Source organism: Engystomops pustulosus, chromosome 2 (genome assembly GCF_040894005.1).
Source record: "Engystomops pustulosus chromosome 2, aEngPut4.maternal, whole genome shotgun sequence".
Classification (NCBI taxonomy): domain Eukaryota; kingdom Metazoa; phylum Chordata; class Amphibia; order Anura; family Leptodactylidae; genus Engystomops; species Engystomops pustulosus.
The window spans coordinates 161,841,615-161,868,981 of NC_092412.1; the positions used below are offsets into that span (position 1 = coordinate 161,841,615).

The following is a 27,367-nucleotide window of genomic DNA, read 5'->3' on the forward strand; positions in this document are numbered from 1 at the left end:
TAAAATTACTCATTTATTTGGTATACAGCATGGTAAGGTTTATTGCAACTACTGTTATTCTGTGCAGCTTTATTATTCAACAAAGGTGCACTAAGACTACAGAAATATAAAATAGAACACTGGCACTGAGCTGGTTAATTCCAGTACTGCAGGTGTTGTGTTATTCTCCAATAATTGAATTTTCTGCCTCTCTGCTGCTGCTTATAAACAAAATCTCTGCTGCGCAGGAGAATAACCACCCTCCAGAACGAGAGCAGCCAAGCGAGGAGACAGCAAGTGTCTAGATCTCCCATGAGCCCCTGCAAGAACAAATTACAACATCTCATACAGCACCCCCTCCACCCCATGCTACTCATAAAGCAATTACATTTAAACAAAAGCAGAGGGGATAGTGAAGGGCTTGGGGATAACAAGCTAATGTGGTGGTTGGTACCTTATATTATAGAAGGCCTAAAAAGTAATACATTCTCAAAATAACCACAGCGGGCATAGAGTGTAGAAGGAAGCTATTTCACACTTTAATGGAACAATTCTAAAAAAGCCTTAAATATTACAAAAACATAAAACATTTAACAAATATCTGCATTTTAAAACTTTCTGCATGGGAAAAGTGTATAATATATATACACACATACATTTTTTTTTTTTTAATTGGTTATACAAAAGCATGAAGGAAAAAACACCTCCGTATTGTATTTGCTGACAATCATTTCAACCATTGCTCAAAATAATCAGGTAATATTCATAGGAATTTTATGTAAAGCACACTGCTGCCGGGAACCAATTCCTAAGGCTCCCTATGTTATACAAAGGTCCCAGGCAATTAAACATATGGCATTATGTTCATCTTGGATATTTATTCCTTGCTTCTGTCCAACGCCACACCATCAAATCGGCCCCAGCTATACGGTGCGATTCTGTGCGCACTCGGGATTCATTATCTTCAACAAACTTTACAGAACGGTCCCAGACCTTCCTTAAGCGTTTCCTGCAAAATCACACAAATATTCCACTTGACAAATACATAGGACAAAATACACAGTTCAGGACTCACATATACTAGTGAAGAGAATCTACCCTCATTTTAGCCCTAACTTTCAAGAGCAAAAACATTTTATTTCCATTTTCAACATAATACTTAGAGGTTGTCCAATTTCAGCAAATAATAGATATGCTTTGTGTAAGGAAAAAGTTATACAAGTTTCCAATAAACTTTGTTTCAATCTCTTACAGATTTCTAGATCTCTGCTTGCGATCATGCTATAGAAAGCTTCTAAGTTAACTTCCAGTGCACATAAATCTGCCCATAGTCATATGATGGACACACAGGTGCACGAGCCGTTCTGATCACACGGCTAAGATTACTCTCTGTGATAATAACGGCTTGTGCACCTGCATATCCCTCACATTAACCCCTACGTGCACCAGGAAGTTATAGTACGTCCCTCGGGAAGATACTTCCCGCACAGCAACCTTCTATAACGTCCCGCTTCTGGCACTGGTTCACGAACGGAGCCGGCCCCAGAAGCAGCGGCTGTCAGTTGTATATTACAGCTGACACCGCGCTCTAACACCTGCGATCGGAGCAGACTCCAATCGAGAGTGTTAACCCCTTACACGCCATGGTCAAACAAGACCGCGGTGTGTATGGGGTAACGAGATTTTTCAGCTGAAAATAAAATACACAAAACCCCCACATATTTGATATTGCTGCGTCCGTGACAATATGCATAATAAAACAATAGTTATTGGACCCGCACAGTGAACCCCGTAAAAAAACAACTCAAAAAACGCTCCGAAAAAAGATAGATTTTCTCAGAAATCGATTAAAAATTAAGGGTTTTTTGTGTGCCTTATAGTCCGAAAAATATGGTAATAAAATCTCACCAATTAGCTTTAGATGCCCCAAAATTATGTACCAGAAAAGTGCATCTCTTGTGGCAAAAGAAATAAGCCCCTATAGGTCCACATTAAAAAAAAAAAAGAAAAGAAAAAAAAATTGTAGCCTGTACAATTTGACAATGCAGGTTACCACCACATATGGGGTATCAGTGTACTCGGGAGAAATTGGGTATTCATTTAATCCATTACAAATGTTTAATTTTCCACCCAAAAAGAGTGTATTGTCAAAAAATATTACAATTTGTAGTTCCATTTTGTTTTAACCCCTATAAAACACCTAAAGGGTTAACAAACTTCGTAAAAGTACTTTTTCATACGTTGAGGGGTGTAGTTTTACGAGTCTAGCTATTATTTAGGCCTTTCACAATCAATTAAAAGTTGAGCAGGTCCATCTAAATACGGGTTTTAGCAATTTTCCCAAAAATTTGAAAAATGTCACTAAATTCTGAGCCTTATAACATTCTAGTAAGTATGTGGAATCTTATTTGGGCGCTATGGCTATCTGCATCAAAAAGTAAAATAAAGAATTTTTCAAATTTTTTGCCAAATTTTGTTTTTTTCCATAAACTAAACACAAAAAGATATCATCGAAATTTTTTTTATCTAATTAGTACAATGTGTCAAGAGAAAACAAATCTTCCTGTGGTAATGATTGTTGAAACCATAAGGTCAGGCAGGGCTCAAAATGTGAGGTGGTCATTACCGAGGAAGCCATCTCGTTTCTAAGGGCCAACATGGCTACATTTATGAGAAATTATCTTCACATCCAATTGAAGAAATGTTTATATGGCATATTAATGAAACTGAATGTGAATGCCCAGACGAGAATACCCCTTTACGTAATCATGTCATAGGTATATGGCTCACCTGTCTTTAGGCATAATTAATGAATCTCTGACATGTAAGATACCAATGTATGGATCCTGCTCCTTTCTTAAAGTCCAATCGATGTGTTGATGTTTTACAACATCTAAAAAAAAAAAAAAACCAAGAACAGTTCTGACCATACTTTTTTTAAAAAGAAAATCAATGTATTTATAGTGTGCAATATCTTTTGTATATGTAAAACATTTCAATGGAACTGCTGTTGACTACAAGGGTTAGTGTATCTTTATATATATATAGCATACCAATGATTTTTTCCACCATCGCAAACATCTGCTTCTCCTCTTCCTCCAACTCTTGCCAATGATATCTCAGAAAAATCAATATTATCCATAGAATAAAAATACCTAGTGAAAGTAATGAAGATGTAACTTCAATGCAACATGAAACGGTCTTTATGGTTTCAAACTTAGTGAGTCAATGTAAAAAAGAGAAAAACTGAACATACTATTAATAGGGATTTTCTCAAATGATAATGAATGCGGAGACAACTTTGTCTACAGTAGGGAAGGAAGTGCATATACAGATTGTGGCTGTTCTACGGTATGTTGTTTCCTGGGCAGAGCGAGTTATCCTGTATCTGTAACTTCGGGAGTTGTGTAAACAGCGCAACTCTAAATGAGCTACAATTTTATGTAACACTGACCCGAGTGGGGTGACAGGGCTATTCTCATCTGCGCATAAGCTGAGATGGGAGTAACCAATTAAAAAGCTGTGCAAAACAGATGCCTATAAACCTCAATTTACTGAAACAGGCTGAGCAGGCTGGACCAAACTTTCTACCGAAAGACGAGAAAACAATGGCTTCCAGTAATCACACAAAAACTCATTTTATAGAGAGTAATTTAAACTACCTATTCTTAAAGAAGACCCTTCACCAGAATTTTACCCTGCATACCAGTCATACCTGGTATACTGAAGCACTGTATCTTAATTACAGCAGTTTTTCTGCAAAGGAGCATATATGAGTCAACTTTTGAATTGAGTCATTTTTTCTTCAGGCTGCCAGTGAATCACGACTCATTCTTCTAATTGACAGCTCTGTGTCTCTTCAATCACAGCCTCAGCAGATAGGAAGTCATCTTCCTGTCCACTTCTTGTCCTTACCAGAACGCTTTCCCCTCTCACTGCATGTCGAATTTAGCAGTTAGCACTGGGAGGAAAACCGCAGATCTCACCATTTCAAGCGCTCCGCGCTCCGTCGTGGCCGAGTGGGCGTGGGAGGAGCCAACACAGACAAAGGTAGTAAAGGTTTGGGGGCTGCACCCAATCTATTTTGATGTACTTTTTAGATGCATTTTTAGAAGCTTTAAACTACAGCTTTAAATTGTATTTAAAGCTACCTGTTTATCTATTTTCAATTTTTTTAACATATCTCCAACAAAAATAACTTGAGCTTTACTGTTACTTTCAACAGCTTAACTAACCAGAGGCCATGAATTGCTAATAATGTATATGGTTGAGAAAAAAATTGTCTTGAGCCTTCACTCTGAGGAGCAGAATCCTTTCATAACGAGAGAGAAGAGAGAGCGAGAGAAAAACTTTATTAACCCCTTTGTCATAGAGTCTCATCGGTTGCTGAACTTCCAGGTCAATTTTTGGATTTCTGTTATGTTTTCCTTTAAATGAAAAGATCTTTAGAACCGCTTTACATATAATAGACAGAATGTCTGGAGAAGTGGTAAATGGGGTATATATTTGCCCAAGGTTCCTCATTTCTACATATTACCAAGCAACCAGGATTTGTATGTCAGATATTTGCAGAGGTTTATAAGTAAAACCCACAATTGGCTGGTGTTGCTGAAGAGGGAAAGAGAGGGTTTTCCCCATTGTAGCTGGACAGTGCAGGTTTTGGGCTATCCCTTTTACTCAGTCCACAGCTCTGCTGGTCTTCTATATGGTGAGCAGGTCAGACATACCGGGGCAGATTTATCAAGCTGTTTGAAAATCAGAATATTCTTAGCTGCCCATGGCAACCAATCACAGCTCATGAGTACTGGTAAAAAGAAAGCTGAGCTGTAATTGGTTGCCATAGGGAACTAAGAATATTCTGACTTTCAGACAGCTTGATAAATCTGCCCCACTGGGTTCTTTCTGCACCTGGGAAACTAGTGAAAGTTGTTGTCATGTTATTGGGAGGCTGGTGCAGTAGGCATAGTCTATTTATAGTTAGGAGACAATTTTTCCTTTTTCTTTTTTTATGTGATTCTTTAACTTGATGAACCACTAGCAATATGTTGTTAAGCAGCTGTGCAGTTTCTAGATCATGCACAGAGCAAGCTTGACTTTAGTGTTAAACTCTGACTCCTTGACTTCATAAAAACAATTTACATCCAATTCAAAAGTTGAATTTTCTGGATGATGCCACCACACCAGAACGTGAAAGAAACACTATCTAGAAGTCTGCTTGACAATGTACTGGTAGTGCTTTATTAGGCCAATATCGGATGACAGGTTCCCTTTAATATCATATTGTGTTTCTCTGTGAAACAGAATCAGAGATATCCACTGTTTAAATTGCAGTCTGTAATAATAATAATAATAATAATAATAATAAAAGCATATTTTAACAGAAACCAGCTAATTCATAAAAAGAAGAGCAACTTTACCAATTAGAGCCATAAAGAGATTAGAAATTGCAGTATAAAGTGCATTCTTCAATCGGCAAACAAATCCTAGTCTTGGTTGTGACGATTCAACACAAAAGACGTCTGCCCTTATAGTGACAAGCTCTTCAGCGTCCTCACCCTTTGCCCTAATCAAAATATGAAACATAAAATAAATTATAAAATAAAAATTATTATAAACGGAGATCTCCGACTGCAAAAAACTATTTAAGTGCCGGTCTTCCCCCTTCCAGACAAGTAATAGTACTGCATGGCAGGAGTTGCATTTCCGCATTTTGTAGTACTAAACAGAGCCGGTACCAGCTGTATGTTACAGCTGGCACCTGTCTCTAGCACCCGCGATCCGAGTTTTCTACGATAGTGGGAATTAACCCTTTACACGTGGCGGTCACGTGTAATGGTCTTCTGCACGAAAATAGGACCGCCCTCTGTATTACACTGTGTTAGGTGAAGAAGAGCTTGAAAAAGCGCCCCCTAAATACAAACATTCCCTATACATAACTAATAAAGTAAAAAACACAAAATCAACAAAGAAACACCACATATTTGGTAGTGCCGCATCTAACAATATGTACAAAAACCCAGAAAATGTAAATTTTTCATAAAATCCCTTTACAAAAATGTTCTAAAAAGTTAACAAAAAAAAGTTATGAGCAACAAAATGGTACCACTCAAAAGGAGTGGATCTAATGTTGCAGAAAATAAGCCCTTATTTGTCCAAATTGCCATAAAAAAAAATAAAAGGTTATATAGCCGTTAAAAAGGGACAATGCATAATCTGCTCTGAATGGCAAAGCTTCCCTTCAATGCCCTGGTGCGTGCCCAGTAGGAAACCACCACATATGGGGTATTGTTATACTCAGGAGAAATTGGGTTTCAAACATTAACCCTAGTCAGATTGTTCCTACCATATACTGCAATACTGCTGTATTGGAGTACATGGCATTTCTGCACAGTATACGTAACAATGAGCCACTTGCTCATTGTAACAAATCTGCAGAAACCATTCAGCCTCGGGTCAGACGAAGACCCAAGGCTGTCATGGCAAAAAAATTGCCGCCCCCGATGGCGTTCGGTGGAGCGAGAATCAGAGGAAACATGGCAGCGCCCATGCGCCGCCACGTTTTAAGTGCCACCGGCGCCAAAGAAGAGGCTGACATCCGTGATCGGTGCAAGCACCAACCGCAGGTGTTAATGATGGGTCTTCGCTGCAATATGCAGCAAAGCCCATCTCTGTACGAAGAGGGCTGAGCCCGTGAGCCCTCTTCATAGCTCTGCAGCGGAAATATCCGTCGCAGAGCGTGAAGGGGTTAAAAGCTGAGGTTTCTACTCCTTCAAATATACTTTATTATTTCTACTCACCATATTCCAAGATGTTGGTCACTGCTCAGCATCCAGTCCAGGGCAGAATCAAATTTCTCTGCTGAATACCCACCAACATTCTAGAGAGGACATATGTATATATAAAAAAAAAAAAAAAAAACAGTCTTCAGCATCTAAGGATTATAGTAATGGAACATTAAAGGACATCTACCATCAGATTTACCAATGTTAGATGTCCCAAACTTACTTGCTTGTTATGGCTGCCAGCGGATAACCAGGAAAGAAGAAGAAAAAAAAAGCCTAGCAATGTTACCAGAGCGCCTCTGGGCCCTGCCGCCTGATAAAGTATGCCACCCCCTCTGTGTTCATTAAAGGAAACCTACCACTTGAAATGGCAGGTTTAAGAAGAAAACACTGTGCACCAGCTCAGGGTGAGCTGGTGCCGGAGCTCATTTTTGTTACTGTTTTAAACCGCTGTATCGCGGTTTAAAACACTTTTTAAACTTTATAGCCGGCGCAGGGAGGTACGCGCTCGGCACTTACCATGCGTGCGGCTCTCCTTCACTTCCTATGTGGTCGCGCGCATGGTAAGCGCCGAGCGCGTACCTCCCTGCGCCGGCTATAAAGTTTAAAAAGTGTTTTAAACCGCGATACTGCAGTTTAAAACACTAACAAAAATAAGCTCCGGCACCAGCTCACCCTGAGCTGGTGCTCAGTGTTTTCTTCTTAAAACTGCTATTTCAAGTGGTAGGTTTCCTTTAATGAACACAGAGGGGGTGGCAAACAGAGGCAAAGCCTAGTTCTGCCCACCGATCGTGACGTCTGCAGGCGGAACCAGGCTGCAATAAACACTGAGGGAACGTACATACATTATCACATTATCAGGCGGCAGGGTCCAGAGGCGCTCCGGTGACATAGGCCTAAGTGTCTCCGGCTCATTTGAATATTTTTATTGTCTTTTTTTAAGAGAATCTGATGGAAAAAGTCTTTTGGTTTAGAAAATGCCTTACCATAACATGTCCTTTTGCTCTGTTGATTGGAATACATTTACTACTTAGACCAGATGGATTTCCACATTCAAAATTGCCTATAAGGAGAAATTAAAGAAAAGAAATTCAAGTCAGCATTTATTGATAAAATGAGTAGACTGTAATCCCTTGGTCAGTTAACAATGTATTTTCCTTGTGAACTGTAAAATACCCTTGTACAGTCAACATTCAACTATTATTATGTTGCATATGGCCAAGTTGTAAGTAACACAAACCATTTGCTGGAGACTGGGATTACTATAAAATAGCAGAGCAAAAAATTAAATGCAAGTAGTGCCAGTTCGGGTATGAAAATTTTCTTTTATATTTGGCAGTCATTGTTTATCAGTTTGCATTGGCAACTGTTCCCTCTTCTGCCAATTATGTTTAACAATAACAAAGAAACAAGAATTTATACCGTGCTAAAATGCACAGCAGAGACACAATGAATTGCAAGCAAAAACGGAATGAAGAACATCCATTTTACAGTTCCCTTTTCAATTTAGTTTTCTGCAGGAACAAAGGAAAAGATCATATCCAACCTGTCAAAGTACCCTTCTCCTTTTCCTGGTAGGCATTCCATTAGTGAGGGGAGGCGGCTGGGCATTCCATTACTAGGGGGAGGATGCGACCAATCCATTTCCCACACTATGTCAATGTCTCTTCCCAGGTTTTGGTGGTAAAATTGAGTGCCTCAGTTTATATTCGGGTCAGCTTAAACTCTAGTATATATAGTAAATTATATATTACAGATCATAAAACCACAACAGAAAACTGTTGGCAGAAAAAAATTTGCAGGGAAAAGTGTGGATCAGATTTACACTGCTACTGTATGATGTTGAAGATTTTACAGATATTTTGTGCATTATCCACAACATGTACGATCACTATTAAGAGTGTGTTAAACAATATAAAATTCTGGGGTTTAAGGGGCCCTTCAACTTTTATATGGCCAATGTACCCTTAATCCACGCCTGTAAGGAAAAGACTGGTGACTACTATATTTATCTAATGTTTATGGGTTCCTTAAGAGCCATTACAACAAAAGCAATGCAACTCTGTACATATAAAATTTCTGAACTGGTTAGGTAAAAATATCTAAATGTGAAGTGGTGAACATACCATTTAGAGTTTGCCAGCGGAAAAACTGTGATACTGCTCATTAAACAGCACATTTACCAGCAGGCAACCTAGATCTGTAGCAGGAAGCCTCTATACTGCAATCGCACAATTGAAAAGGTACGTACCAGCCTCTAAGGACAAAAAATCATACAGTTCTGACAGGATTTGCAGAGTAATTTTCTTTTGCTTGGCTTTGCAAAACTGTAGAAAAAAAGAATGTATTTTAATAAACAAAACATATACAGTGAAGATTTAAAGGGAACCTGTCAGAAATAAAATGACCTAATAAACCACTAAAAGTATGTTATCAAGAAACTTAAAGAGGACCGGTCAGGTCAATTTGGCACCCTAAACAAACACAGATCATGAGGTTTAAGATCCCAAATCAACGTTTTTGAAGTCTTTATGTGTAAAATAATTAATAACATAACTTTTATACTTGCCTAGATTTGACCAAATCAAAAACACAAAAGATTGAAGCTTGTCACCAAAAAATGTATAGTAAAAAAATGATATCTGATATGACACTGAGCTATGAAAGAAACATGGTGTCTTGTCATGGTGATTTGGAACAACTCAGAGGTTTTAAGGACAGTTGGTTTAGTGTCCCAAAGCACCGTATATTTAAAAACATTTTAAAAAACCAAACCTAGTCTGTTGTTCCTTCTGTGCCTCCACATCCAGGCAGGTGAAGCCAGCGTATTACACCCCCGTCTCTCTACGCAAGCATTTTAACTATGCTCATGTGCAGTGAAGCCGGGATATTTTCCCAGCTTCACTTTTTGCATTGCAAGATATTATATTAATTCAAAATTATATCTTTATTAATGCAAAAAAAGTCAAAACCTTTTTGTTTTTTAACATGGAAACAGTACAGCACTTTGTACCGTATATACTCGTGTATAAGCAGAGTTTTTCAGCACAAAAAAATGTGCTGAAAGACCTCACCTCGGTCCTCTTCTTTCTTCGGTCTATTGTAACAGCCGGCAGAGACACGGCCATGCTATCTGGCGGCCGGCGCATACTATGATGTAATCAGCGGCCACATCATAGTACAGTGATGGCGAACCTTTTAGAGCCCGAGTGCCCAAACTTCAACCAAAAGCCCCTCTTTATTGCAAAGTGCCAGCACAGCAATTTAAGTAGTAATTTATTTCTCCTTGTTCATTGACAACTTTCAATCCTTCAGCCTCCCAAGGACACCAACGCAGTTAAAAGGAGGAGGGCAAATTCATCTATCATTGTAGGAGGATTCTGCAGGCAGATTCTTTGAGTTCTGTCTGGTGAACTTCCTTCTGGGGTGATGGCCTGGGTGCCCACAGAGAGGGCTCAGAGTGCCGCCTCTGGCACCAGTGCCATAGGTTCGCCACCACTGTCATAGTATGTGCCGGCTGGCAGAGCACTTTTAGCTGCGTCTCTGCCAGCTGTTACAGAAAACAGAAGAGGAGCCACACCCAGCATCGGGCCGCCGGAGGGCGAGTATCAGTTTATTTATTTTAAGGGCTGGGTGGGTTGGCTGTACACTACAGGGGGCTGGCTGTATACTACAGGGGGCTGGCTGTATACTACAGGGGGGCAGGCTCATGAGCCAGTGGCTCATTGTAATGTATAGTGAGCAGAAATGCCATATACTGTGATACAATTGTATTGCAGTATATGGTAGGTATGTACCCTAGATGGTCTAAAAAATAGTGAAAAAAAAAGAAAAGTTTAAAAGAAATGTAAAAAACTAATATAATATTAAAAGTTCAAATCACCCCCCCTTACCCTAGAACTGATATAAAACATAATAAAAAGTAAAAATCACAGACACATTAGGTATTGCCGTGTCCCAAAATGCCCGATAAATATAAATATAAAAATTTATCTAAATATAAAAATGGTTACGGCCGCAGGTGACCTCCGAGACGGGAAATGGGGCACAAATGTCCGAAACGCGACCAGTGAGAAGCCGACAGCCTCGGGTCACTGGTCGGAAGGCGGGGCTGAGGCAAGATGGATTGGATCCCCCGGTAAGCACACCGGGCAGGTCCGATCCACGGTGGGGACACTTACACGCCGCGGTCATGCACCGCGGCGTGTAAGGGGTTAAACACCCGGGATCTGAGTTTTTTCCCGATCCCGGGTGTTAGTGCCGGGTCTGAGCTGTGATATCACAGCCCGACACCGGCACTTTCATTACTTAATGTCCCGAAATCTTCTTCTGACGCGCCGCTGTAGCAAGGCATCGCGTCAGAAGTACCCTTAATGACTACCGTAAAAAGGCGGTCATTAAGGGGTTAAAGACCTTATCTGATCTGTAGCTTGTATAGCAAGTTTGTGCACGCTGCTTGCTGGCAGGAAGTGTCTGTGTCTCCTTTTGTAATGCAGGTGGGAGGGGCAGAGATCATACTGCAATTGAGCAGACAAGAGAAGCTATTCATGAGAAGAATGCTGTATTTTTGTTGATAACAGTAGATTAGAGAATGACTTCACCGGGGAGCAGCGATCCGTCACCAGACAGCCTCGGGTCTACTGAAGACCCGAGGCTGTCTTGTTTTAATCCTTTCATTACAATGTGCTACCAGCTACCACCTTTCCCTAGAACTGATATAAATATAAATAAACAGTAAAGATCATAAACACATTAGGTATCGCCATGTCCGAAAATTGCTGATCAAAATATATTAACTGTTTTTCACTGCGTTTAACCCCGTAACGGAAAATAGCGCCCAAAGTTGAAAATGACCCTTTTTTTGCCATTTAAAAAAATATAAAAAATTCTATAAAAAGAGATCAAAAGGTCGTACAGTCCTAAAAATGGCAGCATTGCAACGTTGCAAAAAAAAAAAAAAATGACATCACCCACAGCTCCGTACACCAAAGTATGAAAAAGTCATTAGTACCAGAAGATGGCAAAATGAAAAAAAAAAAAATAATCATTTATACAGGAGGTTTTTATTTTTGTAAAATGTATAAAAACATAAAACCTATACAAATTTGGTATCACCGTGATCACACCGACCCAATGAATAAAGTAGACATGTCATTTGGGGTGCAAAGTGAAAGCTGTAAAATCCAAGCCCTCAATAAAACGGCAAAAATGCATTTTTTCACCATTTTCACTGTATTTGGAATTTTTTTCCTGCTTCCCAGTACATGACATAGAAAATTAAATACCATCACTATGAAGTTCAATTTGTTATGAAAAAAACAAGGCATCACTGAGCTCTTTACGTGGAAAAATAAAAAAGTTATAGATTTTTGAAGTTGGGGAGTGGAAAAAACTAAAAAAGGGGCAGGTCGTTAAGGGCTAGTCCAGGATTAAAAAAAAAAAAAAATGTTAAATATAGCCTCGGGGATGGGGGAGAAAGGAGGGGTCCAATAAAATATCCTGGACTACCACTTACAATTGCCTTACCATCCAGAAACAGGACAAGTGCAGTTCAGACTTTTTTCTGACTTTAATGAATAAATAACTTGGAGTTCCTACATAGAGGAGTCCCTTCTAACATGAAATGTTTAGATTATCATACTACAGTATTCACTTTTATCAAAAAGCAAGGTTGAATCTTCATTGATAATAGCTGCTTTATTTAAAAAAAAAAAAAAAGGAAGACTGTAGTACCCTAATGCTATTTACATAACAAACACACACTATACAAAACACTTGCATACAGTATGGGTATCAAAATGTATTTTGAGTGCATCTCTTATAGTGGTTACGGTTAGACAGGCAGTAATTTGCAAAGTTGTGTAGAATAGATTAAAATTACATAGTCTCTCAAAGAAAATACAAGAAAAGAAAAAAAAAAAAATAATCACAAAAAAAATACAATTACCGAATCTTGTCTGCCTTCACAGTCAGCAGGAAGCAGTTTCACTGGAAGACAAAATATACAGTGAATATTAGCTGCTTTTTACATGCTTTTCTCCTCCCTCTAGACAGATAATTTTATCTTTGTATTTTAGAATACATGTGCCATAAATGGTGAAAGATACACGACTAATTCATCTGTAAATGCATTACTTAACAGTACATGAAGTTCTGACATCATGACCCTTCAGATATACAGGATGTATGACAGATATGCATAGATCAAACATTTTCCCCATTCAATAACCGTACGTAATAACCCCTTAAGGACCTAGCTTTTTGTGTAATTTTTGCTCCTCACCCTGAAAAATAGATTTCATTTTTCTGTGTACAGAGCTGTATGAGAGCTTACTTCTGTGTACCATATTGCACTTTGTAGTCAGGGTAATTATTATTTCATGCCTCGTACTGGAAGGTGGAAAAAAAACTCCAGGAACTGCCCCAGTAATTATAAAAGCATTACAACAGTGATGGTGCCTGGGCCTATGAGCAAGTGTCCCTAGTTTATCATGCTTAATTTTCATGGTAGATTTCCTTTAACTACTTTAGGATTATAATTATTATATTATTTGCTGCCTTTTCAGTTTTGTGTTGTAAATGTGAATAAAATAACTAGGTTTGTGTTAACATGAAAGCCACAGAACCCATGGGGAGTGGTGGAGGATATGTATGTGGAAGAAAAGATACCTCCTGTACTAGAGGCTTATAGATGTGAATGAATTAAGTTACACTGGTACAGGTAGTGATGGCAGTGGAGTCAAAATCATTGAGACCATTTTGGTGGGGTGAGAGTTGTGATGAAATTAACCCACTCCATCTTAACAAACATATAATACGTCATAATAATTATGAAATTTCCTTTAAAATGTCTACTATTCTGATCTTAGGATTTAGGCCATTATTTACCAACATTTATTGCTCCAAGGTCCACATTGTCATACTGCTAATCTTTAATGGGCCACATCAGGAACCAACACCCTAGATCAGTGGTGGCTAACCTATGGCACTGGTGCCAGAGGCGGCACTCAGAGCCCTTTCTGTGGGCACTCAGGCCATCACCAGAGAGGACTCCAGGTATCTTCCTGCAGTCCCAGACAACCCAGGACTTGCTGTGCACAGAGCCATTTTAAAGTGACAGCCCTACCTGGGACTACTGGAGTAGCGGGAAGGTGTGGACAGATCTGGATTATCATTGTAGCTCCTTCTCCGGGCCTGACAATTCTTCCTGTTTATGGGACCCTGGAGGGAAGCTACATTGATCATCCAAATTTCTTCTATTTTCTGCTTTATTGGTGTTCTCAGGGTGCCGGTATCAATGAAAGCTGTGACAGAGAAGGGAGTATGAATCAATTATTACATTTTTGTGTTGGCACTTTGCAACAAATAAGTGGGTCTTTGTTGTAGTTTGGGCTCTCGGTCCCTAAAAGGTTTGCCATCACTGCCCTAGATGCACCAGCAACCACTGCACAGCACAAAATGCCAACAGAAAAATTATAAATACCAAAGTAGAGCAATAAATACCATCTAAGAAACCAAATAATGCGTTCAGAGTAGACAGTAATCGTGCAGACCCCAGAGCATAATAGTACTTGAGATCACAGAGCAGTCAACGATAATAATGGAGAGACTTCCCAGAGTAGACAATAATATTGGAGTTAACAGAGCATAAAACTACTAAGAAAGAAGACCACCAGATCATCAAAAATAATTACTCTCCATTGCTGCCTCTTCTTCTACTGCCTGCATCACCCTGCAGCGTCTTCTCTCCTCCAGGTGCAGCTCAGCTTCGGGTCCCACACTGGTTATAGGTGCTAGCATCAAGACCTGGAGCAAAGCTGTGCCAGGAGAAGGAAGGAGCAATAGAGGAGCCGGGAAGGAGTAAAGTACATTTCACAAATTTGCCATTTGCCACATCTAACTTCTGACTGCAAGTGACTACCTAAAACTACATACGGAGGACATTGCATTGCCTCTATTCAATAGGAACCAGGTGCCATCCATGGATCTGCGGTTGTACCTCAATTGATGGCAGCGGATGTGCAAGTAAGATAAATTCCCTGTCTATACAACAGGATTATTAACTACACAGATATTGTGATAAAACTACTGCCTTTCCTCCATTTATGGTGCGTTAAACCACACATGCGCATGAAAGGAATTTTCATCAATACTGTAAGTAGAGCTTAAAGGAAACCTACCACTTCTGAAGGTAGGTATGAGATGCAAACACCGGGCACCAGCTCAGGGGGAGCTGGTGCCGGTGCTTAGTCTCGTTAGTGTTAAAACCGCGGTATCGCGGTTTTAACACTTTTTAAACTTTATAGTAGAAACTGCTTCGGCGCTGCGCGCAGCGCCGAAGCAGTTTCTACTATAAAGTTTAAAAAGTGTTAAAACCGCGATACCGCGGTTTTAACACTAACGAGACTAAGCACCGGCACCAGCTCCCCCTGAGCTGGTGCCCGGTGTTTGCATCTCATACCTACCTTCAGAAGTGGTAGGTTTCCTTTAAACCATGTTATTAGCTTAGCTTCCAGGATGCCAGGGGTGCGCAATACGTGAACAACTGCAATATCCTTGTATAAGTTACACACTACTTACATAGAAAACGCTGAAATATATAATGTTATATTTAAACGTCAACCAATGGCCATTGAAATATGATACATATCTGAAGAAGGCCCCTTATATATTGTATTTTAAAACCTATACTCAATTAGTCTTATATAAAGCGCTAGCCATATGATATATGCAGACCAAGCGGCAAATTAACAGGACATTGTTTACATGAAGTAAAATTCTTGGTGGACTTTAGGACATTTATTATTTTATACATTTTTGTTTGTAAAGATTACTATTTTAAGTGCTTGGGCCCAGCATTATTTTAATTAGATGTATATCCACATGGGTGTCTGCTACTAATTAGATGTTTACATGCTATATTATAGTACTTTAGTATAACTTTTTTTTACTCTATTTAATAGTTATAATTATTGGGATAAGAGCGAGTGGTGCATACCGCAAGTTTTGTATTTTTTGCCACATTTGTATACATCCTATTGTACCCGGGATAGTGGTTCTTTGCACAACTGCTAATATCCATTAACTTGTTGATGATGCCCCAGTATATACACGCTGTAACCTTGTTGTCAATTGCCATGGCAACCCTCCTCGGGCCGCGCTTAAATTCAGCACGCCCCTAGGAAGTGACGTCAGAGGCTTGAGAAAGCGAGTGCAGCAGGGTGGAGACCTCAAATCCCTCAATTCCCAGGCCGCACAGGGCCCTTTTGGCGTAGGTTTTGCACACCTAATCCAAGGTTTTAGTTGAGAGGAAGGTGTGTTACACTTTACGTACATGCTCAGTAGTGGCACTCTTATGCAGATTAAAGGAAGAAGGCACTGGGAAGGAATGCCCACATCTGTCTCAGCTTTGCTAGAGTGACCAGGAAAACAGGACTCTGGAGTCAAAGTTAGTGACCATTTTCGTGGAGCTGGAGTCAAAGTAAGGGAAATTAAGGAGTCGGAGTCAGAAGTTTGACTTCCAATTGAGTGACCAATCAAATAAACATTAAGGGATTCACATACTAAAAGCTCAGCCCAACTGTTTCAACAGAACAAATTGATTCACAAATGCACTCACTCTACATCCCTTTAAAAGAAAAAAACAGGACACACACAAAAATACTGTATATATCCTTTAGCCCTTGCATTCGCCCAGATTGGTTTCATATTGAATTAGACTTGTACCGGCTATATCGATCTATTAAGTTGAAACATATGCTTTGTCAGACGAACATTGATTTGTGTGAATAGAGTCAGACATTAGATCCAACGCAGTTTGGTCTATTTAAGAAAAGTAATTTTTTTACCCAGTGTTGATAATTCGGTTATAGATACATTTATGTTGGCAGTAAATAAAGATATTGCTCATTTGAGAGAGACAGGCGTAACCATTTAAAACATCCTAACATGACTGTCGACGAGATCTCGGTCTTATCCCGACTTGGCCATAAGGGGGACGCGGTGGTCATCAAGGACACATCAGTGTATTTGGCAAGATCTGTTGACAGTTATCAGATAGTACGATCTATAGTACTGTCCATAAGAGAGTCACAGTGGACCCAAAGTTTAAACTGGAGAAATGTATATCCACTATAATGAATAAGGCCCTGGAGGAGGGCATTATTACAGAAAAAACAAAATAATATTTTCAGGTGCAGGATCCCATTACTCCTGTAACATACATTTTACCGAAGATACACAAATCAGATTTCTTGTGCAAACTAGGTGAAGTGAAACTGGATAACTATACTAATGTGATACTAGCTTCCTTTAATGTTGTGTTCTTAAATAAGTCTATAGACCATAAGAGAGGCCTTAGAGCTATTGAAAGAAAATGAACAAATTCTGATTACCACTCTAGAGAGTGCAAGTTGGCAAATGATCTTTTGAAATTGATACTGTACAACAATTACTTTCTATTCGGCACTGAATTTTATATTCAACTTAAGGGGACAGGAATGGGGTCCAATATGGCATCTAACTATGCAAACATTGTTTTGACTGACCTTGAGGAGAGGCTCATCTATGTGTCCCACCACTTTAGCCATGTCTTCCTCCTAGCGCTTACTGAATTTAACACATACCTTAACCCCTAGGCGCACCACGACGTTATACTACGTCCCCGGGGCTACATGCTAAGCGCACCGGGACGTAGTATAACGGAGCCGGCACCAGAAGCAGCGGCTGTCAGCTGTCTATCACAGCTGACAGCCTGCGCTAACACCCGCGATCGGAGCCGACTACCGGGGGATCCGATACACTTCTGGGCAGCTCCGAGGAGCTGCCCGGTCTCCCTGGCAGTCAGACCCCTTCCGGGTCTGACTGCAAACTGTCTGAGCATGCGCGAGCATGCCAGACAGATTGTATTGTAGAGCAGTGTATTGAACTTGAACCAGCGATCAGAGCATCACTGGTTCAAGTTCAAGTATGTACAAGTAAAAAAAGTGAAAAACACTGAACATTACACATTAGAATAAATAAAAAATAAATACATTAAAATATAAGCCCCTAAAATGTCACTTTCCCATAAAAACACTTAATGTATAAAAAACACCCCCCCCCCCGCATATTTGGTTTTGCCGCGTCCGTAACAATCTGTATAATAAAACAGAATTGTTACTGGACTCGCACGGTAAACGCCAGAGAGAAAAAAAAAAAAACGCAAAAACTTTCCGAAAAAATATCACTTTTAATTAATACCCTAATTAATTAATAATTAAAAAAATGCTCTAAAAAGTGATTTAAAAATGTTATGCACTCTAAAATAAGCCCACTCAAAAGAACAACTCTTCTCGCAAAAAATAAGCCCTTAACCTGATTTGTCAGCCGAAAAATAAAAAAGTTATGCATATGAAAAGATGGTGATGCAAAAATGAACAACATTTTTGCCAAATTACTTTTTATTCAGTAAAAATTGGAAAAAAATAAAAAAAATCTATATAAATGAGGTCTTTTTGTAATCGTGGCGACCCATAGAATAAAGATTATATACTATTTTTATGGTATGGTTAACGGCCAAAAAAAAATAAAACAAAAAAAAAATTGATGATTTTCATTTCCTCCACCAACAAAGAGTTAATAAAATCTCACCAATTTGCTATAGATGCCCCAAATTTACCTACCAGAAGAGTGCATCTCATGTGGCAAAAGAAATAAGCCCCTATAGGTCCACAATAAAAAAAAGAAAAAATATTATAGCCTGTACAATGTGACATAGCAAATCTGATCTGGATGGCGCCTCCTTCCCTTCTATGCCCGGCCGTGCGCCCATACAGCAGGTTACCACCACATATAGAGTATCCGTGTACTTGGGAGAAATTGGGTATCAAACTTTGAGGAGCCTTTTTTCATTTAATCCATTGTAAATGTTTAATTTTCCACCCAAAATGAGTGTATTGTGAAAAAATATTACAATTTGCAGACTGCACCTCCATTTAGTTTAAACCCCTATAAAACACCTAAAGGGTTAACAAACTTCTTAATAGTGGTTTTTCATACATTGAGTGGTGTAGTTTCCATAATGGGGTAATTTATGAGTCTAGCTATTATTTAGGCCTCTCAGTGTCAATTAGAATTTGAGCAGGTCGATCTAAATACGGGTTTTGGTGATTTTACAAAAAATGTGAAAAATGATACCTAAATTCTGAGTCTCATAACATTCTAGTAAAATATGTGGAATCTTAAAAAACCATCCAACATAAAGCAGAAATTTGGGAAATGTAAGTTGTGAATTTATTTGGTAGCTACGACTATCTGCATCAAAAGTAGAGAATTTAGAACGTTGAAAATAAAGAATTTTTCAAAATTTTTGCCAAATTTAGTTTTTTTTCATAACTAAACTAAAGATTTCATCAAAATTTTTTAACTAATTTGAAGTACAATGTGTCACGAGAAAACAATCTCATAGCGTTCCAAAGCTATAACCACTTATAGTGACACAGGCCAGATTTGAAAAATGGGGCCGCGTCCTTAAAGGGGTATTCTCATCTGGCATAAACATTCAATTTCATTAATCTGCCATATATAAACATTTCTTCAATTAGATGTTATTTAAAAAAATGTTCCTGTGTGAAGATAATTTCTCATAAATGTAGTGATATGATCACTTAGAAACAACACTGTGTCCTTGGTTACGGCCACCTCTGCTGGAGGGATTGCACAAGTAAACAAAAAGTTTCTGAATATTAAATGTCCGAGGAATTACTCCATGTCCCGCAGCTGTCCTGTGGTAATGATCGCTGAATCCAGGAGGTCAGGCAGGGCTCAATAGCGCATGTCTGGCCACTGCTGCCAAAATGTGAGGTGGTCGTATCCGAGGAAGCCATCTCGTTTCTAAGGGACAACATGGCAACATTTATGAGAAATAATCTTCACACAGGAACATATTTTTTAATAACATCCAATTGAAGAAATGTTTACATGTGGCAAATGAATTTAATTAAATGTGATTGCCCAGGTGGGAATACCCCTTTAAGGCCAAAAGAGCCTGAGTCCCGTAGGGGTTAACAGTATTGATCAGGATAATAATAATAATAATCTTTATTTATATAGCGCCATCAAATTCTGTAGTGCTTTACAAATCATAGGGGACATATACAACTATATTACATTGGAATGGATTAGTTAACATGGGAGTTGACATTTCAAGAAGTTAGCGAGTGTGATAGGCTTGCCGAAAGAGATGGGTTTTAAGAGCACGTTTGAAGCTTTGGAGGGTGGGTATGAGTCTGAGAGTCCGGGGAAGGGCATTGCAGAGAATTGGAGAAACGCGGGAGAAGTCCTGGATACGTGCATGGGAGGTTCGAATTAAGGTAGAGATTAATCCAATGTCGCTGGCAGATCGAAGAGCACGGGTAGAGCGATAGATTGAGATGAGAGAAGAGAGATAGGGAGGTGCAGCATTATTCAGAGCTTTGTGGATGAGGGTTATTATTTTAAAGTGAATACGGCACAAACTGGAGGCATCCGTGTAGCGTTTGGCCTGAAAGACGAGCCTGGCTGCTGCATTAAGAATAGATTGGAGAGAGTTTAGTCAGTGGAAGGCCGATTAGTAGGGAGTTACAGTAGTCTAGTCGAGAGTGAATAAGTGCAACAATTAGCATTTTAGAAGTTTCAATTGTTAGAAATGGGCGGATTCTGGAGATGTTTCTGAGATGCATACGGTAAGAGCGAGCAAGAGATTGAATATATGGTGAAAAAGAGGGGGTTGTTCTGGACTCTGACCTAAGATAGCGGGCCTGCTGCCTCGATGCTCTAGTGATCCCACAGACCGAGATGGAGAGGTTGGGGTTGGGTTGGTTAGTAGATGATGGAAAGACAAGAAGTTCAGTCTTAGAAAGATTAAGTTTCAAGAAGAGAGGACATGATGTTAGAGAAAGCAGAGAGACATTCACTAGTGTTCTGGATTAAGGCAGGAGTGATGTTACGTGGAGAAGTATATACACTCACCGGCCACTTTATTAGGTACACCTGTCCAACTGCTCGTTAACACTTAATTTCTAATCAGCCAATTACATGGCGGCAACTCAGTGCATTTAGGCATGTAGACATGGTCAAGACAATCTCCTGCAGCTCAAACTGAGCATCAGTATGGGGAAGAAAGGTGATTTGAGTGCCTTTGAGCGTGGCATGGTTGTTGGTGCCAGAAGGGCTGGTCTGAGTATTTCAGAAACTGCTGATCTACTGGGATTTTCACGCACAACCATCTCTAGGGTTTACAGAGAATGGTCTCAAAGAGAAAAAACATCCAGTGAGCGGCAGTTCTGTGGGCGGAAATGCCTTGTTGATGCCAGAGGTCAGAGGAGAATGGGCAGACTGGTTCGAGCTGATAGAAAGGCAACAGTGACTCAAATCGCCACCCGTTACAACCAAGGTAGGCAGAAGAGCATCTCTGAATGCACAGTACGTCGAACTTTGAGGCAGATGGGTACAGCAGCAGAAGACCACACCGGCTGCCACTCCTTTCAGCTAAGAACAGGAAACTGAGGCTACAATTTGCACAAGCTCATCGAAATTGGACAGTAGAAGATTGGAAAAACGTTGCCTGGTCTGATGAGTCTCGATGTCTGCTGCGACATTCGGATGGTGGGGTCAGAATTTGGCGTCAACAACATGAAAGCATGGATCCATCCTGCCTTGTATCAACGGTTCAGACTGGTGGTGGTGGTGTCATGGTGTGGGGAATATTTTCTTGGCACTCTTTGGGCCCCTTGGTACCAATTGAGCATTGTTGCAACGCCACAGCCTACCTGAGTATTGTTGCTGACCATGTCCATCCCTTTATGACCACAATGTACCCAACATTTGATGACTACTTTCAGCAGGATAATGCGCCTTGCCATAAAGCTGGAATAATCTCAGACTGGTTTCTTGAACATGACAATGAGTTCACTGTACTCAAATGGCCTCAACAGTCACCAGATCTCAATCCAATAGAGCATCTTTGGGATGTGGTGGAACGGGAGATTCGCATCATGGATGTGCAGCTGACAAATCTGTGGCAACTGTGTGATGCCATCATGTCAATATGGACCAAAATCTCTGAGGAATGCTTCCAGCACCTTGTTGAATCTATGCCACGAAGAATTGAGGCAGTTCTGAAGGCAAAAGGGGGTCCAACCCGTTACTAGCATGGTGTACCTAATAAAGTGGCCAGTGAGTGTAGCTGGGTGTCATCACCATAGAGATGATACTGGAAACCAAATCTGCTGATGGTTTGTCCAATGGGGGCAGTATAGAGGGAGAAGAGAAGAGGACCTAGGACTGAGCTCTGAGGAACCCCGACACTGAGAGGAAGATGGGAAGAGAAAGATCCAGAAAAGGAGACACTGAAAGTGCGGTCAGAGAGATTATCGAACGCTGCCGATAGATCCAGGAGAATGAGGAGAGAGTAGTCGCCTTTGGATTTTGCAGTGGGGAGATCATTGGAGACTTTAGAAAGAGCAGTTTCAGTGGAATGTATAGAGCAGAAACCAGATTGTAGGGGGCCAAAGAGGGAGTTAGCGGGTTAGTCGATATTGAGTTCACAATGGTACAGTCACAAGATGGTATCCAGTTTTTGGATGTATTTGTAAAAACGACATCCGAAGGTTTTTCTACTCAGGTATATACAAAACTATTAACAACTTTTGAGGGGCATAACTTCTGTATTTTTCTGTTGACAGGTCTGGTCGTATCAGATTAGGTCAGAAAACTTTTCAGAAAATTGTTAGGGTATTTGATGAAAAATTGATTACAGGAAGTTTTTCATGTTTTTTGCCACAACCCAGGTTCCCCAGGGGAACGGGAGGTATATCATGGCCAAGGGTATGTTTACATATCATTACTTGTATATGCATTGTACACTTTACATGCCATTAGGTAAGCAGCTTACACCAGGTTGGCACTGCTAGCACTTAGCTCACTTTATTGCATTTATTTGCACAATAACCTACTACCAGGCATGTGATTCTTTTTGTACTGTATAATGTGACCCTGTACTGCAATAAAGTGAGCTAAGTGCTAACAGTGCCAACCTGGTGTACGCTGTCCCCATACATAGTTCATGCAGAATCCGGGGGTGTGTGCGCCAGTCCTGTGGAACATAACCAGTCCTCAGGGAACCTTCAAATATTAAAAATAACAGTCTGTCTATCACGCACATAGTTCATGCAGAATCCGGGGTTGTATGCCATCTGGGCCTGATGATTTGTCTATCTTAGTGGTTGTGAGGCGGCGCTGTTCCTGGGATAAACTGTTGACATTCTGATTACTGTATTGCAATATAGGGCGTTTTTACATAGAGTCATTGGCTCATTGTAACAAATCTTCAGAAACCTTGCAGCCTCAGGTCTGACAAAGACCCAAGGCTGTCATGTCAACTGATCGCCGTCCCCTGATGACATCAGGGGGAGTGGCAATCTCCACAAAGATGGCAGCAATCAAGGGTTTAACACCCACAAGCGATTCTAGAACCAACTGCGGGTGTTAGCTGCAATATGCAGCAAACCCCATGACTGTATAAAGAGGCCTCAGCCCATGAGCCTTGTTCATACACCCTTCATAGCTCGCAGACTGATATTTCCGTTAAAAAATAGGTGAATGGCAAAGATTTCGCAAAAAAGAGGAAATTCTAGAAAAGTGTCATGGAGTAAAAGCTGGTGACAAGGAAAGCCCTGGGGTTAAACCCTCTAAACTGACTATACAGGGTAAATCACTATCTCAGAGGAAGGGATTCTCCTGACTCAATTGTTTAGTTATTTAAAAGGAACATGTCATCAGGAGCCTTTTTTTCCTGGCTCCCCCGTGTCCCCATAGAGAATAGTGTACACAGTGCCAAAAAGTTTTTATAATAAAACTGTCTTAGGACTAACTCCCTAGTCCCCTGGGAGTGGTCAGTGAGGAGTGGGGCACACATGTATGACATCCTGAGGTGGGAAGCGATAGGGGAGGAGATATGGGGAACATGGGAGTTTTTTCCAAGTTTAAAATTGATGCATAACAGAGGCGTTTCCTGGCGGTGGGGCGGGGGATGGTGTAAACCACTACTCACTGGCCACTCCCAGGAGTCTAGGGACACTGCTCTGCATACAGAAAGTGTCATCCAATTTTACTTTTTTCAGAAAAAGCCAGTTTTACTAGAAAAAAAAACTCCATAAGAGAGCTAGAAAAGGGGTCTTCTGATGACAAGTTTCCTTTAAAATAATCTTGTGTTAGATAGGAGAATTAAACCCCCTACCGTATGAGCATTATGAAAGCCATGGATGCAACTGGTGTATTTCAATGGGTAGAGAAAGGCGCGATGTATTTAAATGTGCTCGCACACTTTCCTTTTTTATGCCAGTGTGTGATCAACTGCTTGAGCTGCAAATTTTGGAGTAGGTCCTATTTCTGACAAAGATTTGTTTGCAGCACAATATTGTACACATTAATATGAAGGTAGCCCAAGAGTTTAAATAGAGTTATGGCCCTTTACAAGCCGAATGCATGGTACATAGAGATGTATATATTGAGAATTTTTCCCTGTATGCCAATACATTGCTTTATGCTTTAACACAATAAGGAAAAACAATATAAATTACAAATTTTATGTTGCATGAGCAGTAAAAATATTCACAGTGATTGGTAGATGGTGTAAAAACATGATGTTATAGCTAAGCCATATTACCCACAGTGAAAGGGATATGTATATATAATTGTTCATACAAGTAGGAGAAGGTAAATGGTCATACTACTATTAAGCTAACTAGAACACTGTCTCAATGCGGATCAATGACTAAAGTCTCAAACATAATCCATTACGAACAACCACCAAATCACTAGATCGCTTACCCATGTTCCTGCTCTCACTAAGCATGTACACAAGAGCCATTTGAGGACCATTCAAGGTCCTAGTACCATATATGTTGCAGAATATATACAGCTAGAAATACTCACCTCCAATCCTCTTAATCTTGATCCCGTCACTAGTCTTGACACGCCGGGACCAACTAGAAAATAAACTTATAATTAGCAGAACGTAGTGCAGGGACCAGATGTCTGGCGCTACAGGCTGCTAATTATGCACGCCCTCGGCATGCTGGGAGAGGGAAGTCATATTACGTGTGTGATAGATGCCTCCCTCTCCCAGAATAATGAATATGCAAAAATCCATATTTTTGGATTTTTATTTTATAAATTCTTTTACGGTGTTCACTGTATGGGTTTAGTTATGATTTTATTTTATTGTACAGGTTTTTTTTTTGTTAGTTTTCACTTTTTTTTTATATATGTAGAAGTTTGGTCATTTATGGGGAATTTACATTTTAGCTGTACTGTACTGTTTGACTGCAGCACCTAAAGGGTCAGACAGCAGGGATTGCAGCTATCACAAACCCAGTTGTTACAGTAGGAGCTTGACTTCCAATATAGCCGGGCTCCTGCACTGCTGTCACCGTTGACAGTCAGCAGTGCAGGACATAAATACACGGTCATAAGTGTATATGTGCAGTTCAGTGGCATCTAGAAACTAGTGTTTATATATAAACCCAAGTCTGATAGAGGCTTAAAAATACTGCTAGGGTTTATTTTCATGGAAACATGGTACCCAAGCACCTTGTTCAAAAACTGTGACACCATCAGTGCTTTGTTGTCTTATTTCATTGTTTCCTCTATGCCGGATGTAAGATTGGAAAAATAAAGCAGCCCCAGAGGAACTTGGTCATGCAAACCCCTTGCTACAGGCTTTTTTTTTTTTTTTTTTACATTGGGCAAGAATTATAAATGCACAAAAAGATCAACTGGTTTGACTGGCTGCTAGAGCTGTATGGAGAATGCTCATTAGGTGTCGTGGTGAAATCCAACCGCTCCTATACATCACTGACACATGGACTTCCTTCATGGGCACCAACTGGTTGCCACAACAGCCGAAATAGTAAAATAAAATAAGTTGAATTAAATACTAATAACCATCACCTTTCGCTACAAGGCATTTAAAAAACATACCATGTTCAGTAGCCATGTGTCCCAAAATGTCAGCTCTATTCCAATAAGGCTTGTGATTTCTTCAATGGCGACCTGCCCTATAAGATGCAGTCACCTGGGAATGTGGGGGCATAGAGAAAACTATTATGGAAGATGTATTACCGTATATACTCGAATATAAGCAAACCCAAGTATAAGCCAAGGTACCTCATTTTAACACAAAAAACTAGGCCGGTACCAGGCGTCATATACGTTTGGCTAGAGAGGTGGTCTCTATAGGGAGACGTGCTTACCGAACCACATTGTCGCCAATGGCCCGTGACACGTACTTACTGTAGTACACTTGAAAAACCTGCCCCTTTTTTTTTTTTTACTCTGTTCAAGCAATGTGTGCGAGTTAGTCAACTCCGACAAGCATAAGAGGAACCAATGAATCTAAATACAACACCGTATTTAGTTTACAAAATGCAATGCTCTGAACTTACGGTCATAGTTCTGTGATGAAGTCAAGATGCCACTCTTTGCAATTAGAATACCAGTGAAGACCAGGGCCAGGATAACACACAGCACCCGCAGAAGTCTTGATAGGTAGTACTCCAGCTTTTTGGGCCAAGCAGGTTTAAAATGTGACCCTTTTTCTAGGTTCAGGCCAAGTTGAGCCTTGTGTCCAAGATAGTCCGGTGCAGGTCTACTGCTTGAAATATAGGTACTGGTACTGTAGCCCCTGCTTCTGTCACCAAGGGATCTATACCTCACCTCCTCTGAAGATCGATTATCACCATGGGAGCTTCTCTCAGGGCTTGTACTTAAAAAGCTACCATAGCCCACAGAGCTTCTTTTACACTCAGGACTGCCAAGTGAATACCTAATATTACTGAGTGAGCTTCTTCCAAGGTTGGAACTATTATAACCAAGAGATCTCCTCTCCTGGGTGTCACTAGGATACCTATTATAGCTCAGGGAGCTCCTCTCAGGCTCAAGGGTGTCACTAGGATACCTATTATAGCTCAGGGAGCTCCTCTCAGGCTCAAGGGTGTCACTAGGGTACCTATTATAGCTCAGGGAGCTCCTCTCAGGCTCAAGGGTGTCACTAGGGTACCTATTATAGCTCAGGGAGCTCCTCTCAGGCTCAAGGGTGTCACTAGTATACCTATTATAGCTCAGGGAGCTCCTCTCAGGCTCAAGGGTGTCACTAGTATACCTATTATAACTCAGGGAGCTCCTCTGTGACTTGTCTCCTAGCAGGCAATTACTCTCCTCAGTGCTTGCCCGGAGGTTCCTTCTGTTATCTCCTCTCCTGCTGTCTTCCTGCACCGTGCCCCGCCGGACAGGTAAGTATTCCTCCTCACCATCCTCCTCCTCCTCCTCCTCCTCCTCGCTATCATCGCGTGGGTCTTGGCGCCGGCTCCTCCTAGCATTGCTGGTGCTATTTCGCGACTTTTTAGCCCCATCACGTAGCTTTTGGAGCTTCTTCTCCAGCAGCTTGCGGGTGGTATCTGTTATGGGCCCCGGTGTATAGCCTAGCGCTATCAGGTCCCGTCTCAGCTTTTCGTCGGACATGTTCCCAGCTTGTAACCTGACGTCACAGTCTCCGCGCCAGGATTCAACATGTGTATGAGATACTT

General features: G+C 40.5%; 1 protein-coding gene across 1 annotated transcript; it reads right to left on the reverse strand.

Moving 5' to 3' along the window:
• LEMD2 (LEM domain nuclear envelope protein 2) lies at positions 1 to 27,367 on the reverse strand. The gene is made up of 9 exons (XM_072137170.1): positions 26,228 to 27,367; positions 12,709 to 12,749; positions 9,013 to 9,088; positions 7,748 to 7,824; positions 6,777 to 6,856; positions 5,397 to 5,542; positions 3,033 to 3,134; positions 2,770 to 2,872; positions 1 to 988 (listed from the first exon to the last, which is right to left on the reverse strand). Exons 1-9 carry the CDS (start codon positions 27,300 to 27,302, stop codon positions 844 to 846), a joined length of 1,845 nt encoding a protein of 614 aa, XP_071993271.1. The 5' UTR covers positions 27,303 to 27,367; the 3' UTR covers positions 1 to 843.